At 36.2% G+C, this 21,941-nt stretch overlaps 1 protein-coding gene across 1 annotated transcript; it reads right to left on the bottom strand.

The window, feature by feature from the left end:
• Positions 1 to 2,513: 2,513 nt before the first annotated feature.
• On the bottom strand, positions 2,514 to 20,309 carry LOC140150345 (diacylglycerol kinase epsilon-like). Its single transcript, XM_072172353.1, is given in 9 exon segments — positions 2,514 to 7,440; positions 8,499 to 8,610; positions 9,865 to 10,091; positions 11,184 to 11,369; positions 12,260 to 12,314; positions 13,214 to 13,359; positions 16,113 to 16,256; positions 18,750 to 19,595; positions 20,074 to 20,309. Coding segments are annotated over 9 exon segments (1,944 nt in total). The 5' UTR covers positions 20,185 to 20,309; the 3' UTR covers positions 2,514 to 7,323.
• Positions 20,310 to 21,941: the final 1,632 nt, after the last annotated feature.

Below are 21,941 nucleotides of genomic sequence, written 5' to 3'. Positions count from 1 at the left end.
TAGACATCAAACTGATTTTTAACTAAGCTCCCACAGCAGCTGATAGGTGTATCCCATCATGCTCTTCTGTACCATAACAAAACTGTTTGTGCCATAGAAAGTGTACACAAAATCCCCCACTTCAACTTTCAATTTCTCGCTTATATCAGGGGAGCTTAGACTTTTGTTTGAAAAAATATGATCTCTAAAGTATTGTGAAACTATCCATATCTCTCAATATCTAAGCGGCCCTTGTTTATATTTTTGTATACATTTGCTATGGAGCAAGTAGATATACTACAATGCAAGATGGGTTACTCCCTTTAGCTGCTGTGCTAAGCTCCTATGCTGGTCTCTAAAATTTTAACTAAGCTCCTATGCTGGTCTCTAAATTGGTGGCAACACAGGATTGCTTAACCCTAACCCCCCCCCCAAGGTGCCTTCAGTAAAGGGGTGGTTCCTGATTTTGGATTGGGTAACAGAGATGCCAGTAGGGTTCACCAAAATCTCCTGAGCTGAACTTCCTAGTTTGAGACAAAATAGAATGGAGCATCCAGGAGCAGGGGGTCCAGGTACCTACAGGTATGATGTCTATGAATAATATCACTATTACATTGGGTTTCTTCAAGCAAATGTCCTATAATCAATTAATTTATTGACATTAAACCCAACATACAGGTATAGTCAAGAACAATACAACAATAATCTAGTGATTATGAGCCTATATGTATGCAGACACAAACCCCGGCCCCCAACTCACACAAAAATTGACAACCATGAGAGTTACCAAATAGCGCGGAAAAGGGGTAATTTTTGTTACCAGTAGCGACTCTCGAGAACCGCGAAATTGGGAAAATAGGGGTATTTAATTTGCACTGTCCGCGAAATTTGGATAAAAGGGGTACTTGGGAAAATCCGGTAATTTTATGTCAATATTTAGTGTCACTGAAAAGGGGTGTTTGAAATTCTAGTCATTGAAAAGGGGTGTTGGAAATTCTAGTCATTGAAAACCACAAAAAGGGGTTGTTTTTGGCCAAATTTTGTCCTCAACTTTGCATGAAAAAGGGGGGTAAACTTGATAAAAAATCATTGCAAAGGGGGTCTTTAAAAGATTTGGTAACTCTCATGGTTGCCAACTTTTGTGTTGAGTTGGGGGCTGGGCACAAACCCCCCTTTTTATATTCCTTTTTTCCTCCACCATCCCCCTTTTTCAGCATTGGTGTGATGACTCCGAGCACCTGTACATCTTAGCCAATCACTGATTCTGATTTTGTCATTCATATGTATTTCAATTATGTAAAATAATCATTTGTTTTATCTTTTACATATCTTATCATTTATATGCCAGTGATGAAATATAATAATTAAACCTATAAAATAAATAAAGTACAAACAAAAAGGACAACATTAATATTATAAGTTTTAGTACTATTTTATTTTTTCTATTGCAAGGTTGTTTCACCTAAGGCAATAGAAACAAATTAGTTTGATCTTTCGATCGACCATCGATGCTTGGTTGATCCTTATTATTTATGAAATCAATTAATTTATTATTGTTAATTGAGATAAAATAGTAATTTGTGCCTGTAGTGGTATTGACCAATATAAATATAGCATTAATTCTGATTAATTTGTTGATAGTTCATTAATAACAAGCATCGAAGCAGCATCGACGGTCGATCTAAAGATCGAACAAATTTGTTTCTGATGCCTAACTGACAAGAATGTCATTATAACAAATGCATTTAAAACATGTACATAACACACAAGTTGTGAGGAGTGCAAAATTTGTAACAAGACATGATTTCTCCTCCTGGACTAAACCATAGAAGTGTATCAAGACGGCAAGACGGAACAGACTACTAATAAAAAATTTGAATATGACACCATAGAAACAGCCTTGGAACCAAGAAAACAAGATGTTGTCATACCCTGGCTACAAAGATCACAGGATTCTTCAGGTTGTCCAAGAATAGGCTATTCCATTCAAAATCCATGCACACACCTCCACAGGGGGAGTATGAATTTCAAATGGAATGTACACATGCAGCGCCATTTGATTTTATATCTTGAGAAAGATTCAACCTGATCTACAGATGGAGGGCAAGTTTCCTATAGATTTGGTTAATGCGCTAATTCCATTTTAAAATCATACTCCCCTTGCGGAAGATATTTTCAAAATCTTCCACAGGGGAGTGTTGATTTTAAATGGATTAGCACAATGAGAGAACTGGACTTATGCATTGATGTTGCAACTCACTGTGTCAAGATTGTCAAGTATGTGTACATGTTCTTCTCTGAATGATAAAGGTATGATGGCAGTAATTGAATCCCTGAAAATGTAATATCAGCCAAAAGACTTCAAATATTGAAAACAATAAACACATACTTAATGAAAAACATTATTGTAGACGAATGACAGATCCCTATGTGGCTGTGTGCAACTACAATCCCGGTCATAATTGTTCGAACACTATAACATGGGTACTTCAAATATGCCCCCATTCCCCGATCAATGTTGTTAGTTGTTTTTTGGTCATGCACCCTGGAAACATCCAACATTGATTGGTGGGGCAGGGGGAGGGTTGTAGTAGTAGGAAATGGTTCAGACTTCACACCAAAGAAAGCGAAATTTTATATGTCAAGTATAACAGAAATACGGTTTCAAACAGTCCTACTTTGACACAAGTGTTCAAACTATTTATGTCTGGAATTGTAGCAACAAAACCTCTGCAACATTTTTACACCCGGCTCTACATTTGTAAAAGAAAGGCAACCAACTATTCTTATTTACACTATTATGACAAGCAGTCAATTTTCAATTGGTTTTTCCCAACTGCATAAAAGTTGTATAAATAACATATACTGTGTACAAAAAGTATCTGAATACTTAAAACAACAGTAATATCTTGAAGACACTTAACCTTAAGTACCTTATAAAGTAGCCATTAGATGGATAATTTTGTTCTGCATATTTTGATACCTCATCTGGCATGATGCGACTCTATTTCCGCAAGTAATGGAGAGAGAGCATTTCAAAAGTTAAAAATTTGGGCCATTTTCCTCTTTCTGGATGATACCTACCGCCTATTCTAACAGGCTCATTACTAGCGTGACAGATCAACAATCACTAGACGTACTCATAATTAGCATGTTTTGAGAGAAAAGCCTATGTAAATTTTGTCACTTTTGAAATGCTTCTTATTTTTTCAAACTGGTATAACTAATAGTCCCATAATGTTGAACAAGGCATAAAATTATACAGAACACAGTTCTCCAACTATTGATTACTTCATTTGGTGAACATCTTGCTTTTGTTTTAAGTGTTCAGATACTTCTTGTGCACAAAATATATATCGCCAATTATATAAATCTATAAACAGATAAATAAAGCTAATAGTAAAATATAGAAATAAATAATACAGAAATGTACACTTTGACATAGTATATAAATATTATTTAGTACATAAATGTGCCTACATTGTACAACTATGCATTTCTTTGCCTTACAATAAAACATTCTCTGATGTATATACTCTGTATAACTTAAAAACTAAGTTATTTAATTTCACACAATAAACATGATAAAACTAAGTTTAATCGGATTTTGGGGCTACTTTGAGCAGTTTAACATGAATAAGTAGTCCCTTGTGTAAATGTTTCTCTCTGATTTGGACCTTCTATGGTACATTTTACCCGGTAAAGTGGATTTTTTTGTCAATTAAGGGGGGCATGCCCCTCCCCCAGCTATGGTTCTTCAACCTTTGCTAGAGAATTTCATAACAATTCACATTAATATTAACTATTATTGCACAGTATAAGATTCAGCTGTAACATTAACCTATTTGAAGGATTTTCCTTGCAAATTAATTTTGCACAAGTGAAGCTGTTACCAATTATTCTTGTAACATATTTTAATCTATACTAAAATTGATGCATAGTGTATATTCTTTACACTAAAAGATTCTTAATACTAAATATACATATTATCTTAAAATAAATTAAACTATACACACTTCATTTTATTTTAGATCTGACAATCGGTCCAAAATGATCCCTGCATTGATTCAAATTTGCCCTGTAAGTATAAACACATTACTGCGAGACTTGTCTTGCCTTGAATCACAATGAATTAGGAATTGATTTGATTTGATTTGATTTGTTCGGGTTTTGACAACCCTGGATAACCCAAGAAAGCCTCTATTGAAGCTTATTTCCATTGGGGTCCATTTGAACACCGGAACGTGTTTGGGAACAGTCAGGTGTTAACACCCTACTCTTTTCGAAACTGACTGTGAAATACATGTACAGGTATGGCTCCCTGCACACGGGACCGACGGCTTAACATCCCCTCCGAAGGACGGAGTTCTTTTATGATTCATTTACCCAATTCTAAATGAACCATAGGGAGAGCGGAAGTCTGAATTTAATCTACAGAAGTTGCCAATTAATGTCAGACTTTTTTTTTCCAAGTCAATATCCCAGCAAATAGCCACCGCCGTGAATTGACCCCCGACCTCATGCACTGAAGGCAAGTACCCTAACCATTGCGCCACACTCTCCACAGGACCTTATGTAAAATGGAGAGAGCAATTTTTCATGTTCAAGGTAATGGTCAAGCTAAACCTTCCATCTCTTTTTCCTTGACTTTTGGACCAGACTTTTCAATGTAAATTGCTTTGTTGATTCGTCATTACCAGGGATGTGAGTTGCCTCGGAAAAAAATGCTGATATTCACTAGCCAAGGCTGGCGATCACAACTTGTCCACTGTACATCGTCAATGCTGTGAACAACATAGCAAGTGTAAGCTTACTTGCCATATCATTTGGCAATGCAGACTTCAGAAAAAAATAAACACTTTTTTTATATCCAAATACATATAATCACACCATTTTACAGTAGTATAGCATAGATTTCTGTGCATGTTTACGTTCTGTGAATGTTACTGGTGAGCACTGCCAGCCGGTCAGTCAACCAGACAAGGATTGACAGACATGGAATTTTAAAATGCGGACGATGCCAAAAAAATGCTGAAATCCGCAGAAACACAGAATATTCAGATGCCTGCATTACTTTTTGCAAGCAAAGAAAAACAGGATTTAATACTTGAATTGAAATACCAGATCTTGTTGAAGTACACTACACAACCTAAAGAGTGATGACTTCTGTTAGCAGATATAATTCTTGTCCCTTCTTCATCCTGTGACTCTGGTAAACAAATATCTGTAAACTTTATGTAGATATTTATGTAGATTTGTTTGGGGCATTCTAGATGGGAAGACCCATATACTGTTGTACTAATAGTTTTTGGTTTGGTTCAATTTGTCAAAGTTTTATAAGCAGCATTGGTATTTACACACTTTTCACCAAAAAAGAATAATTTATAAAAACACAAAAATAAATAGATTATTTCATTCACTTGTTTGTTGCACTGGTACATATAAATATTTCATTTCATCACTACATAATCACCAATTAATATCACATTATAAAGCTAATTCTTCATTTCACATCAATATTTTCATAAATAAATAATTGTAACAACATAAATTGACAACATCTTATTCTGTCTTTAATATTTTCACCATCATGTGGCTGTCCGTGACCATCAAAAACATCTTGTATGGATGTATTGTTGTGAAAAAATCACATGAAGATTGGAATCATTGCAACTTTCACCATTGGTATATAATTTATGCACCTTCAACATGATTAAATTACCTCTTGATTTCAATAAAAATCATTAAAAAAGTATTTGAGTCATAATTCCTTTTACCACTAGTAGTATATATATGTGCATTATCAACATGATTAAATTTTACTCTGATTTCAACAATCTCATGATAAATCCCCCAAATAACACTACAATACTGCCTACCTGGTCTTGCTTGCTTGTTTGCTTGATGCAGAATGCTTCACTTGCCTGCAGACTTGCTTGCTTATATCCCTGATCACCATCTAAAAAGGTGCTTGCTTGCTTGCTTGCTTGCTTGCTTGCTTGCTTGCTTGCTTGCTTGCTTGCTTCCTTTATAGGCTCTTGCATCTCTATTCCTAAGTCTTTGATCATGATTTTCAACTCAATAAGGCAAGTATCCTCACTTGAATCAGACAAGTGGATTCGCCGTCATAGTGTTACGTCAAAATTGATAGTTGCCAGGTGCAGGTTCACGCTATCAATGTTCGAAACCACAATCAAAATGATCACAACACAAGGTCAATAGGTTGCTAACATGCGTGCAAAGCAAGCATGAACCAGTAACTAAGGTATGACTTATTCACTATGACGGCAAAATTGTTTGTTACTGTAAACACAATACCACTTCTCCGCCCATCAATTGCATAAAACAAGGATTAGCGCATGTCAAAATATTCACTACAAGAGGGTTTAGTACTTGGATATCAGTTTGAATTACATAATTTTACTTTATAAAACCTGAGATACAGTCTGTTGCCACGTTGGGCTATTTCATTTAAAATTCTTACACCCCCTATGGAAGAAATGTCCTTAATATTCCACACAGGGAGTGTAGATATGACCTTAATGTTCTACAAAGGGAGTGTAGACTTCAAATGGAATCACCTATTCAGGTTACTCAATTTAAAATATATACTCCCTGTGGGAAAATTTAAAGTCAAGTTTTCCATAGGGGGTGTATGGATTTCAAATGAAAAATCCTATTGTTGGGCGGTCTTCCATTGCCTATACGTGTCATTTTGTTATCTAGCAATTGACTGAAATATAATAAGCTGTAATTCATGTAACTTTTACTCTTACCCTAAGGCCTATCCCTATACCTAAATCACAATAAAGACTATGACCCCATTTACACAGAGCCTGAAGTCAACTTTAGTCGACTTTGAACTCAACTTCATTTGTGTCTAAACAGGGTTGTCGTAATTTGAACTTGACTTCAGAAGTCGACTTCAAATGACGACCAGGAGCAACATTTGTCGAATTCAAAGTCTACTTCAAACTCGACTTTTGCACAAAGTGGCAACATGGATAACTTCTTTAAGTTTACATACATGTGCAAATTTTCAGTACTATAATGTATGTAAGATAAAGCTAAATTTATACTCAGTTGGCAGGTGACAAGTAACATTCTAAAGCACATTGGTCATAAATTAATCGTTCCACACTCAGCAATTAAGTGCAAATTCAGCTTCAATCGCAGATGAAATATATCTAGTTACTTGAAAGAGATAGGTATACACTAATATAAAAGGATAAATAATCATCTTCCAGTGATGATGTGGTCATTGTGTTTACTTGAGAGAGATAGGTAATACAGTACTATACACCAATATAAAAGGATAAATTATCATCTTCCAGTGATGTGGTCCTAGGTTTGTTTGGCCAACATAAGTGCCTGTTCTTCGCATGATACATTGACTACCGCTGGACCTTGTTGCCATGGTTCCCCATCCATTTGCATTGGCATCTTGGATAGAATAGTTAACTGTACAAATAAATACAAAACATAACAAAAGTTACCATAATGGCACTTGATGTAGAATCAGTACTGACTCCACCATGTTTGTAGAACATATGCATTGGACAAGCCTTGTATGGGCACCAATGGCCAAAAACCCTTTGTATGTAATGCAATAAATGTCTGGAACTCACTCCGACATTCGATTTCGGACCCTTGCTGATGAATGCCAGAGGTACATTATAGTGGCCTCAATAAGCATCAAACAAAAATGCAATTTTGAGTCAAACTTTTAAGCGGTTGTCACCACTTTCATTTTGAAATAAGTGTAATTTATCATTGCTTTTATTCAATGATTATAAAACTAAGCACTGAAATGCTACAGACCATAGAAACAATAACCCAAGCCTAACGCATGGTCAAGTGTCATCCGGTCCGTGAAAATCAAGTGTTAAACAGTTTGTTCCACAAAATGATAAAAAAAAAAAAAAAAAAAGCGCAGTGATTTTATCGTGCGCTACGCACAGGCACAACGCCTAGACATTGATCCACAAGCCTCAGCACACTTTACAGGTTGTTACTGACCACTAGGGCCCCACATCATTCCACAAACCCTTAAACAACAAATCAGGGACTTTGCTGCTTCAAGAGCGCACACCCTAGACATTCCACAAATAACCATCGCAACCAGGATCAGCTCCCCGAGTTTCGTACGGGTTACAACGAGATAAATTAGCAGTGAGTTCCTTGTCCAGGGGAATTTCAAGCTAACTCAATTTTTCCATGTGAGCGTACTAGGCACCGCCAGGGTTCGAACCCGCAACCTCTCGCACCACAGTCGAACACCTTATCGATTGAGCTAACTTGACTGCTAACTGATACAATGGTGAGGAAATACATCCGTTTTCTTACCACTAATATTGTGTTTATTGTGACTATAATAATGTAGAAAAGATGTTAGCACATGTGAAATGTGCGGAGGCTTGTGAAGTGTGCGGAGGCACATCTAGGCGTTGTACCTGTGCGTAGTGCACTATTATAAATCATTGCGGTTTTTTTTTGTTATGTATATAATGTACACTTACTTTGACTGTTTTGGCTTGACCCAGTCTAACAGGGTCAGCAAGTCCACCTTGTAGTCTTGCCATGTGAAATGATGAATACAAGCCAACCACTTCAACCTGACCATCGTTGTGGCTACAAACAATGAAAACATCAAACATGGACAATTATTATTTGTGGTAGACATCAAATCAAATTCATGCTAGTGGCAAGGTGTTGCCAGAGACCTGTCTTTGGGTAATCTAAATGTAGACAGGTGGAAAAACCATCAACCCATCTTGTGGACGGGCACTTTTGGACTTGAAGCAATTATAAAAATGCATAATCTATCTGGTAAAAATCCCTGATGAGATAAACTGTTAGAACAATTCCCTTGAAAAGGCCTAAATTTGGGCAAACTCAACACAAAAACCCTAAATGTCTACTAGAAGGCAATTTCTGATGCATTATCACACTCGGAATGTAGTACAACAGTCGTTATTTTGATATTGCAATATACGAATGGTCAATTGGTCATAATTATTCACCATGCATAATGCATGTACTGGCGTACTCACTGGCTGGCAGCTTAAATCCCAGGTTGGAATGACCATTGGGTTTGTGGACGGCCCTAGGACAGATAAGTTTTGGATCCTAGTTAAGGCCCTGGCTATAGTGGCCAAGTGGTAAGTGCTTTTGTAGTCTTGACAAAACTGGAGATTAACCAAAATAACTGTAACTAGATCCAAATAATTTGCAGAGCTGAACAGGAACTGCTATAATACAAGTGCACTTGAAAGCAGGAGAGTCAACTCAAGAATCAACAACTCTTCCTATACCTTTATACAGGAGCCAAGCGTTGTTAATCGCTGATGAATCCACAGTCCAGAGTAGCGTATACGCGAACGCAAGGTTACGCGTACGGGTTAGTGCGTAAAATTCGTCATGACTGGAACGTAAACACTCTCTTATGAGTAGGTAGCAGCTAAACATTACCACTTTATTCTTGAAGTTTTATTCCTGATATCAACAGAGAAATAACCGATCTACTTGTAAGGTTGAGTGGCAATGACAAACGGACATTTCGAAGGAAAGAATTATTGTGAATTAGACGATCTTTAGCTTGTTTTCGTTGTTGGGATTCAATCATGTTTCACCTTTATTCATCACCGATTAACAACTCGTGTCCGGCGCGTCTGCGTGGTTTACTTCCCGAGGGCAGCTTTAACGATGCGTCCGGCAGTCAGATGCGGACGCATCATTGTTAATCGGTGATGAACAACGGTGAAACATGATTGAATCCCTAAATCACTACTCACCTTGTTGGTGGATAGCTGCCCACTGCATCAGTTCCTTTCCAGTTTTAACCCAGCACCTCCCCAGTTGACAATGTTAAGAATCACTACTCACCTTGTTGGTGGATAGCTGCCCTCTGCATCAGTTCCTTTCCATAGTTCTAACCCAGCACCTCCCCAGTTGACAATATTAAGAATCACTACTCACCTTGTTGGTGGATAGCTGCCCTCTGCATCAGTGCCTTTCCATAGTTCTAACCCAGCACCTCCCCAGTTGGCAATGTTTAGAATCACTATACCTTCTAGCTCTGGCAAATCAATCAACACACCATCCAATTCAAGCTGCAGTAGTAAAGTGATGATATATTAATACAGCGACATGTTGAGCCTGCTTCAATTGCAAATTACACAACAGAGAATAATCAAAAGGAATGAGTCTAATGTTGACAATTTTCAATTTGGATTTTTATTCATTCATTCACAGTTTAACCAGCGGCAGTTCTCGTGCCACAACTGGACTATGCAGCTTTGGCAGTATCGCTGCTCGTAGTGTCAGAACTGAGCCACTTCTGGGCCAGAAGCTATGTTGCGCAAGACCAAGAAACTATTGCTCAAGAACAAAAGATGACTCGAGGAATATAGGCCAAAATGGATTTATAAGAAAACATAAAAAATATATGGCCCAAACAGTCATTTGCTTTGCATATCCTAATGGTGGGCATCGCCAAGGTTTTCCAAGTCGCAATATTGTGGCAAAATTTGTAATAAATTTTAAGACCACGTTCGGCCTAATTTTTGCGCAATTTTCGACAAACCTAATAATTGAAATAATATTAAATCGATTCATGAAAGGAATTAGGTACATCGCAAGTGCTTCATTATAAGGTAAAATCTAACTAAAATATTATTGCCAAATTGGCAATTTTATTCATTTTTCATTTTGAGTCTATAGTTTATCATGGGATCATTGATGAAGCAGTGAGAATTATCGCATTGCGATAATGAATTGTTTCTTATGATATTGTCGCTTAGCGCAATATTGCACACCCTCAGCATAGACATGGCGCTACTAATCCAACTAGAACAAAGAAAATTTGCAGTATTTGTGTTAACTTGGTAGAGGTGCGTTTGGCCTTCGGCATGTGTACCCATAACAACACATTATCCAAGCAATGTGGTTTTTACAAATACCGTACTTGAAAAATTGCCTCCGATTACCTCAAATGAAGCTCCAACCCTCACCAATACAAGGAAATTTGCTTTTGTATTTCTTTGTTTTCAAATTTTTGATCCTCCCAATTAACAATCTCAACCTTTCCCAAAAGAAATTTATTAAAGACTTCCGTATCCAAAGCTGTTTGTTGCTACTTGTAGTTTCATATTCACATCATAACATTCTGCTTGAAATGTAGAGTTTGCTATTATGATACCTACTTGTACTTTCTTATGTAGATTCTTGCACTCTCGTTCATACATATCCTTGGAACCAAAGATGAGATACCAGGCTTTGTTAAAGATACGACTGGAAAACCAAAATGGGTTGCTCTTACGTTGACGATGAAAGTTGAGGGTCAGTAATGCATCACAACCAACTGATACATAATTATTCATGGTCAGCACCTGGTCAAAAATAAATAGATAAAGAAATTGTTGAATTTGAATGAATGAATGAATAGAATCTGGCAGAGATGATTAAATAATGCCCTCAATACATTAAAAATGTGTACCCAAATAGTTCCAAATGTGTCTGTTTTTCACAAATCCTCGATATCAGGGCAGGTTTTGACAGAAAGTCCTTTGACATGGATCCATGTTTTGAAAAATTGCGCAAATGGTATTCATCTTTGCGGAAAATCCTAAGTAAGTAGTCCACTTGGGAAGCTAATAAACAGAGGGAGTACTGTGACTGAAAAGATCACATGTAATAGCCAGAGTATGGCACAATGGGCAAGTGGACTACGGAGAAGTCTACAAAGTATACAGAGTACTGCACTCTCCTGGACCTGGGATTGGTTCCAATTGCACAACAATAATCTATCACCAGAGAAGGTACAGGCCATGGTTTATGATTGACACCATCCATTTTCAATGAGGACTCATCAGCTGGACTCAATGAAACTAAATAATTTAATGTTGCAACTTATTTTCAATGCGGACTCATCAGCTGGACTCAATGAAACTAAATAGTTTGATGTTGCATCTCATTTTCAATGCGGACTCATCAGCTGGACTCAATGAAACTAAATAGTTTGATGTTGCATCTCATTTTCAATGCGGACTCATCACCTGGACTCAATGAAACTAAATAATTTGATGTTGCATCTCATTTTCAATGCGGACTCATCAGCTGGACTCAATGAAACTAAATAGTTTGATGTTGCAACTCATTTTCAATGCGGACTCATCAGCTGGACTCAATGAAACTAAATAGTTTGATGTTGCAACTCATTTTCAATGCGGACTCATCAGCTGGTCTCAATGAAACTATATGATTTGATGTTGCAACTCACCTTTGGTCTTCTTGGTATTCGGAACCGGGGAACATGCTTGATTGAAACTGTCCATCTGAATACGAAAAAAACATACACAAAAGATCATACTGATGCTGTTTACAGCTTATAATTGAATACAAATATATCAAATTCAATGTGAAACCTCCAAGACTGCTGTCTTCAGACAGATCTTATCAGTCTTAGACTGAGAATATATTTAATATTGAAACAACACCGGAGCAGATCATAATTGAAAGGGGTTATCTTTATCACCCTACTGACAGAAACCTATATGGCTCACTGCACTTATGTCTCCTCTAATGTATAGCAAACCCTTATCATGTCCATGGTTCTATGTACCACAGTGAGGACAAAAATCTGAATTTACTTGTCTCTGTAACCAACTAATTAAATTCTCACTCCCATTCATTTTCCTGGCCAATACCCTGGTAAATTGAACCAGAAATTCATGAACCAGAGCACTCCCCTTTTATACTGTACTGAGAACAAAATTGCTTGACCTGATAGAAACCTGATTTAAATATAATGACTTTATGCTTCATCTACCATGTCATCTGAATATCCTTGTCCATTATCCCAAGCACTAGTGTAAGTGTTCAAGCCCCAAACATGGAATCGCTACTACGTTCCTTTCAATCAAATGGTGATTTTAGCCCTATCTATGGAACATTACACATTATGTACCCGGCATTGAGATTACAGCCAAATCCTGGTAATTAAGCCATCTTTAGTATACCTATAATTGGTAAGCATGGTGAAAATTATTTTGGTTTTGTGCATGTCAACAAGTCCCAACTTACGCTTGCCTAAATTCACATATATGCAAGCACCAGTCACCTATTATTATGCAAAGTGCAACTAGCTAGCATATCATTCCGATTCTATATCAATCCACAATGTTATGAGTCTCCCTAATTATAAGCCGAACAAAGTATAGAAGAGGGTACCTACCTATCTAATGGTGAGACTTTGGCCTGCATAATATCAGCTATGTACTCTTTGACATCATCACCAGCATTAAATCCATCTCCCCATCCTAGTACTCTAGCTAAATCATTCCCAGTGCCAAGAGGAAGGATTGCAATTTGTGGCTGCATCTGAAAGAAAATTATAATGATAAATAAGTGATAATGTACACTGTAATATGGTTAATACCACAATATGTCAGTTCCACATTGCTTCACCATACTTAAAGCCAAAATGTGTGATTTGCTCCACAGTGACACCAAGAATTTTTCTTGAATTTCCACTTTTTAAAAGTGAAAGACTAAGTCTGAAGTGCTTTAATTACAGTAAAATCCAGGATTTATTCAGTGTTCACCGATCAAGTGATGGCTGAAACGTCTTGTGCATGTATGGTCGCATGTCATGAGTTGGGTACAATTTCCATTACATGGTCAAAAATGACAAAAAATGTATTTTTTGATATGTTGTATATATTGAAAACCTCTAATAATTAACACCATTTTTAACCTTATCACATGCTTAATTTATGAGATAATGCTTAATTACTAATTAATTAATACACAGGTGTCTATGTAAATCTCAATTTTCAAATGAGTTTTTCTCAAATTGGACCTCAATTACAAAAATGACTGTAAATTTTTTATTTTATGCAAGAATGTCATCAGATTTGGAGGATATGGTCTCAATACATTAAAGCTTCAAATGAACTATTTGAAATAATTGTACGTATGTTAATTACATTGTGAAGGTCAATGACCTTTTAACGAGTAATTAGCGAGACGGTTATTCTATTATTAAGGAAATGAATATCATGAAGAGAAATGTACACTAGCATGTTGCTAAAAATACTGAAATTCAACTAGGATTTCATTAAAAATGAAAAAAAATGGAACATATAACCATTTAAGGTGGTACTACACCCCTTGAAAAATGTGTGACTATTTTTGCATTTCTCTCAAAAAATAATAACACATTGGTAACAAAAGTTATGTAAATTATAGGGGTATTAGGAATCAGTTACTACACTGGAATTTCAGTGACTCAAGATAAGCGGTATACTTTATTTATGATTTAAAGAGGTACCGCTAGAATGTACCTCATTTTTAACTTATATAATGAACCCCTTGTCTTGAATCACTGAAAGTATATTGGATTCCTTGCCCCAATAATATACATAACTTTTGTTACCAGTGTGTACACAAAATGTAGTAATTTTGAAGTTACTTTTTGAGAAAAATGCAAAATTAGTCACAAAATTTATCAGGGGGTGTAGTACCACCTTAAGGTTGGTCTGAACCCTGGAATTATGAAAACTTTCGGGCCTCATAACTGCTAAATTATTAGTCTAAAGAATATAAAAGTAGACATTTTTAGAATGGAAATGACTTGATGAATTCATCTGTGAGGTCCAATTAGGGCCAAAATGCTCATTTTTGGAGAAAATCCCAAAAAACGGGTTTTTTGGCCCAAATTTTTTCGTGCAACCTAACAAAAAAATTGTTTGGCCAAAATTTTTTTTTTACTAATTTTTAAAAACTAGATACAAATATCTAGGGACCGTTTTTTCATTTTTTTGAATTTTGACCAACTTCACCAAAAATATTTGAAATTTGGGCGAAAATCAGGCTTTTTTATGATTTTTTTGAAAATTTTGCATTTTTTGACCATTTTTGGTGCAAATTTCTCAAAGTTGGTCAAAATTCAAAAAAATAAAAAAACGGTCCTACATATTTTTATCTAGTTTTTTAAAAATTAATAAAAAATTTTTTTTGGCCAAACAATTTTTTTTGTTACGTTGCACTGAAAAATTTGGGCAAAAAACCCGTTTTTGGGATTTTCTCAAAAATGAGCATTTTGGCCCAAATTGACCTCACAGATGAATTCAGCAAGTCATTTCGGTCTAAAATGTATACTTTTATATTCTTTAGACTAATAATTTAGCAGTTATGAGGTCCAAAGTTTCCATAATTCCAGGGTTAAGACCACCCTTAAGTAGTCAGTAATTGTTTTAGTTGTACAAATTCAACATTCAAAGCTGTCAATACATCATATCCTCACTAGATTTGAAAAAGTAACCAGTAGTTTTGACATGCTGACATGTGAATTTTCACATAGGCCCTATTGCACACTCCCGCATCCGCCTGCTCCACATCCGCCTGCTCCTCCACCCCTGGCATTTTTCATTTCAACTGATGTGATTTTTTTACTGAATAATGTATAATTATATGCTTCAGTAGATTGAAAGAGTATAAAATTAGGTTTAAAATGAGGTATCAACCACTGCTGTAGGATATGGGGTTACGGAAAGCCAATCAAATTTGTAACACAATTTTCAGAAAAGTGTAATCCCTCCACCCTTTTTGCATACCCAACTTATGACATGCGACAGTATACATTGAATCATTGACGTATAAACTGTGCATATATATTGCTATTTGTATTAAAATAATTATTATTTATACATGTACCAGCTGCGTGAAGCTCCGCTCAATAACGATCAGCGAGCTAATTAATACACGCATTGACAATATTTATTGTTTCTTCAAAATACCTCGGTTGTTGTTTCTGAAATTTCTGATAACTTCATCTGTAGTGATAGCTACTGATAGGCTTAGACAAAGCATTTAGATTTGTCCAAAGTACCCCTTTTATCTTAATCTGACAAAAAAATAACCCTTTCCTGCAATATTTAGAATGATCATGGTTGCCCACTACAGTGATGAGGTAGGATTGGGGTACATATGTACATGATAGTAACCAAAATGGTCAGAAGGACCTAACATGTACTTCGTGGCTCTTCCTTCCAGATTGAGACACACAGTTCTTTTCTCATTTTAGGTTTAGGGTACGGGTTAGGATTAGAATTTAATGTACAATTTCATACCTTTGGTTTTAGAACATCTAGAGCACGCAGCACCCATCCTACAGTACCGTCACCGCCACATGCTAAAATACGACATCGGTGCTTAGGAATCAAATCGCAGAGTTGCAACGCCCTCTCTGGTGGAATGTCATGAATATCAATCACCTGTGAATTAAAAGAATATATATTATTTCTATGACAGAGTCACATTAGACATGATGGTGTAAAGAGGCTGTCATGCTGCTGTTCTAGCCTAAAGTCTACTCTACACTACGGGAACCCATCAGTCTTCAATGAATCTCTTGGCCATTTGTTTGAAGACTGAGTTTCAACTTTCAATCAAACATAATTTTCTTGTATCTTTTGAGATTTTCATGACCCATGATGACAACTGGTACAAAGTACAAGGACACAGTCTTGCAAAACTCAAGTTGAAAGACCTGTGAATTGTAACAGACATAAGAGAATGTCAGAGGTCATAAGCTACCAAGATATACTTCCGCTCCAAGATGTCCAAGACTTCCGCTCAATACATGGACTGCAGATGATGATTGGACATAACTTTTGCATGGGATCCCTCTTTGAGTAGGCTGGTAGACTGGGATCCTATCTGGCAAAACAAGCTAAAAATAAATGAACGTGCGGAAATTTTGACACAAAAATATGGAATTCCAGATTAAAAGGGCATTTCGTGATCGGTGATCCACAGCATCATCCCCCCTTTTTTCTCAAAAAAGTTGAGATTTTTCTATGATTGGAAACCTCTGGCTACATAATGTTTATATATGTACAAAAAATTTATTGCAGATTAATTCGTTTAGCAAAGATAATAAATCGTGAAATTTGAATTTCGTTCTGCGTAATAGTACGGCACTATAAATACCTGATATCCTTTTGTAAGGAAAACAAAAAATAAAGTTAAATTATCAAAAATTAAATTAGGCCTATATTTAGTTTTCAAGACCCTGAAAGAAGAACATGATTTAATGATAGAGATGAACAATAACTGATGTATTTTAACTGATCTGTTGATCTGTGTTGTTTTTGCAGGTTTAAGGGGGTACTACACCCATTGATTTTTTTTGTGCATTTTTTTGCATTTTGTGAAGAAATTACACACAAAAATTGGACAAAGTGGTATGCAAAATGAAGGGGCAAATCTTCTCGTTTTATTGGTGGTATCGGTATCAATGTAGCTTACATGCTTTTACAGATAGAAGCCAAAAGGAGGTACATCACTGATGATTTAAATTCACTTCATTTTGGAAAGCTTACTATCAACGGATTTCGTTAAAATTTTGGATATGTGTTGCTAACACATTAGGGAAATAAAGTTGATATGTAAAATGGGAATAAGTGGTTCCTGATTTCTTTTATGACTTCATGAACTTGGTGCTCCACAACTATCAAAAAAGGAACTGGTTAAAATGCTTCTATTTTCAATGTTGAGCTATATTTTGTATTTTTAACTTGCGACATTATTGCACTGAAACTTAATTAAGCCATAGGTAACAGGTTACAACAACCATACTACAGCAATGATGAAAAAAATTGTATTTCTTGTCACCTATACAACCATATTGGGTAGTTTTCCGTAAGCTTACCTTTTGTGATTTTGGTAACTATTTTATATTTATTTGTGAAATCCGTCTCAACTAGGCATTCTAAATTGTACTCACCATTTACATCCCAAGGTATATTAGTATATCCACCATGCACTTCTCGATATATATCCAGTTAAAGACAGAATATCAAAATTATGCCTCATATGATATCACAGACTCTCACATGTGTATTCAAAATTGATGCTTAAATTTGACCTGAACCAATTGACCTATAACCTGACATACGGTGACCTAATAGCCTTTTCTTCTCCTAACAACTAATGACTATGCATCTATTGTATAAGTGTGTATTTAATTTATTCAGTGTTATATCATGGTAGGTATTTTGCATGCACCACTATAGATTTTCTATAGAGAGTATAACAAAGGATTTAATGTATTCTATTCATGTACCCTACTTGAACATTTTGAAAAGAATAAATTATGGTTTGTTATGAAACACAGATCTGAGTTACTAGGTTACAGTAAACAAAAAATATATAGGGTTAAAATGACTTACTAAAATGGTTGAAAGTCACTTTATATGTAGATATATTTTATAAGTTAAGGACATGAGGTGATAAACATATATATGTACTTAATAAATTTGCAAGAAAAAAAAGAAGAGGGGTACTGATGAAAATCGGGGTATTATATCGCCTTAACACTTCTGTGGGCCTTGGAATTGTTAATTTTTGGCTATCGAACTTTATGCCTAATTTTGTTGTTTTCTGTCAGTGGACAGTGGAAATCGTAGTGACGGAGGTGTGAGTACCTCGGGCTACTATCAATATCCCTCTAAAATCCCATGTGCAGGTGTCTTATCCCCATAAAAAATCATATATTTGGGTCAAGTGAAGTATAGAAAACATATATATGTAGGTTTCCTTGACCAGCCTGTCCAATCTGTTCTTTTAAATTTCTATGTAAATATGTATTGTGTTTGGGCCCCGGTCTAGGCGAATTTGGCTGACTAGCAAATTTATGTGTTAACTAAGGTTTGCCTCTCATACCTACATACTGCATTGCTTACTGTACACACACTTAAATTCACCTGTGCTGGATTTAACAAATGTCTGAAAGCACGTAATATCATTTCGCCTTCTTGATTTCCACTTTCGCGATTTGCTAACACAATTAATGGCATCCACTTCAGACTTGACGGCGGGTCCACTATCTCTGCCACGCTCCAGTGCCGACGTCCTTTCCAACCAACAAGCTTCAGACGAAGACTATTTGGAGGCAGAATCATATCTCGAAACTCACCAAAGTCACATTCTCCGGGTTCAGACTCTTTGCATTTGTCATGCAATGTTCGTCCACACCATGTACATTTGACATCACATAGCATTGGCTTTGTTCCACAGTGTTCCCCACACACATCACATACAGAACACAGTTGCAAGTTACCTCTAACCCAATGGTGTCTGAATACCAACTCACCATTGCCCTTCACATCACTATTTTTCACTACTTCTTGTTCATTTGACAGCTGCTTACACGGAAAGATTTTATTGGCAATTTTCTCGCAACGATCATCTGCACATATCCCGCAAGAATCGCAATATCCACCATGCAGAATATTTGATTCGCAGACATTACAATACGTAGGTCTGGGGAACACATCAAGATCAACCCAACGATGCCGGTGTCTTGTTCTTAAATTCTCGACTGGCAAATCAAAATTCTGCAAGCTTCGTTTTGATTTGGGTTTCCTTGAAAGTTTGCTAATTGCATAGCATACAATAAAAACAACGACAAGAATGAGGACAACTTGAATTGGGTCCCCAGTCCACTGTAACAGCTTCACATCTGAAATTATCATTATTTCAAGAAGGTTTTTCACTGTAAATTCAGTAAGCTTAAAAAGTTGCAGAATTCTACACCTTCGACAAGACCATCATCACCATCGCCATCACAAAACGACCACTAATTCGGTAATGAAGCAAAGCTCAGTTATTTCAGCTGCTTATCTTGATAAAGATGTACGCATATATATCAATTATACACGACCTATTAATTAGTCAACTACCATAAATAGAAACAAATCATCTTTATGACGTGGGAAAAGACCTGTCAAACACGTAAAATTACATCATGATCCTGTTTGTAAATATTGGCGCAGGGTTGCCAGTTCTCTCATTTTCCACCTGATTTTCCCTATCGCGATGGAATAATTATGGATTTTATGCGATGGAATATGGATTTTATGCTCAGCTTTTCCGCAGAATTCATTTTTTCACCTGAACTGCTTTTCAGAACGTTTTATTTAAAGGGGCATTTCGTGATCCACAGCCTCATCCCCCCACTTTTCTCAAAAAAAGTTGAGATTTTTATATCACTGTAAACCTCTGGGTACATAATGTTTATGTACAAAATATTTCTTGCAGATTAATTCGTTTTGCAAAGATATCGTGAAATTTGAATTTCGTTCTGGTGCACCAGAACGAAATTACAACGCATTGTCTATGGAGCAGTGTAATACACATAATCATGCATAACTCGCAAACGCAAAATCGGAATCAACTGAAATTTTGGGAATAGGCTTTTTTCGTGGATATGTACTGAAAAATGTCATAAAAAGAGGATGCTAGGATCACGAAATCCTCCTTTAAAAGGCACCCATGAATGTGTGCCGAAAATTGGCTTGCCAGAAATTGATTGCCCCCACCCCTCTTTTGGCTGGACAAAATGTCTTACCCCATTTTACCCTCCCCATCAAGGCAAGGGCTCATAATTATTGCACAGCCCCTTAGGTTTTCTGGGTTTTTTCCTAATTACTGAGCATTTGGCTTTATCAGAAAAGCGTTAAGAGAAAAATAATATTAATTGTTTTATCTGGGGGAAAACTTGACCTAACTAAAAGTATTAAAACTGAGCATTTAGCTTTTGTTCAGCAAAGTTTTATAATTTAACGCATTGCTGTCAGAAAAGAAAAAAAATAGCAGAAAACCAATGCAGAAAAAACACAGTGTTTCAGATGATAGGTTTGATTTGATTTGATTTGATTTGATTTGATTTATTGATAATCCAGGCAAACATACAAACAATAGCAGAAAAAAGCCTTAAAACAATAAACACAAATACAATAGTCAACGGGGTCCCTGGGTTAGACTATGCCATAGTCTATATTTTTTGATAAATAAAAGCATGTTATTAACCCGGGTTATTAATGTTAATCATGATGAAAGCATTCAGTTGAACTCGAAATTATACTGATATTTATTACATCAAAATATAAACTAGTATAAAATTGTTATGAAAAAGTTCATATAATTATAGGCCTATTAGTGACAGTAAAAGTAAAGTGTAGGCCTACGTAGGCTTATATTATTGAATGCAACATATCATAATGTCATAATTGTATTGGCACTTCACTGAACAATTCTGATTTTAAAATCTGCCAGTTTATTAATCGCGAAATTCCAGGTTAAAATAGACTATGGACTTTCAATTTTAAACGGGATTTTGAGCGGGCAAAGTCCCTAACACTCACACTGTCAATCATACTTGTTTATCAATCAAATTTAACCGCAAGCAAATACAATACGCGTTCATGCACTTATTGACGCGTTCATGCCCAATTACATAACACAATGGCGGCATACTTGTGTACCATGTAGTTATTAATGGTAAATGATAGGTACCCGGAGGATTTAAACCATAACGAGATCTGGGCGACCAATCACAAGCCAGATCCATTTAAAGATGCATTAGGCCTACATCATGGCCAATTTTAGTAGGCCAGATTTCCGACAATCTCATCCATAGAAGCTCATAGACAGCCGTGTTAAGCATCTCTGACCGCAATCCAAAGACAGTAGTCCACTTGGGGAGCTAACAAACAGAGGGTGTAGGGTGACTGAAAAGATCAGATGTGAAAATCTATCAATTGTGCACACATTAATTAAATCAGAGTTTTAAGCTTAAATACAATATCCAGAGTATATGCAGAATGGGCAAGTGGACTACGGGGTAGTCTAATGATAGGTCTATGAAAGATTTTGCCAAATTTTTAGGGTAAGACCAGTCCTGGGGGGGGGGGGGCACTTCAATTTGAAATGGATATAGGTGTAGGGCTGGCACTTTCGCACTAAAGGGCATCATCGGTGAGAGCAAAATGTAAAAAATATGGGGTCATTGGGTGAGAGCATGGTTTTTGGCATTCGGTGAGAGCAAAATGTAAAAGATATGGGGTCATTGGGAGAGAACATGACCTTTTTTTTTTTGGAATATTTGGGTGAGA

Source organism: Amphiura filiformis, chromosome 4, assembly GCF_039555335.1.
Source record: "Amphiura filiformis chromosome 4, Afil_fr2py, whole genome shotgun sequence".
Lineage (NCBI taxonomy): Eukaryota > Metazoa > Echinodermata > Ophiuroidea > Amphilepidida > Amphiuridae > Amphiura > Amphiura filiformis.
This window is presented reverse-complemented; position numbering and strand designations above follow the sequence as displayed.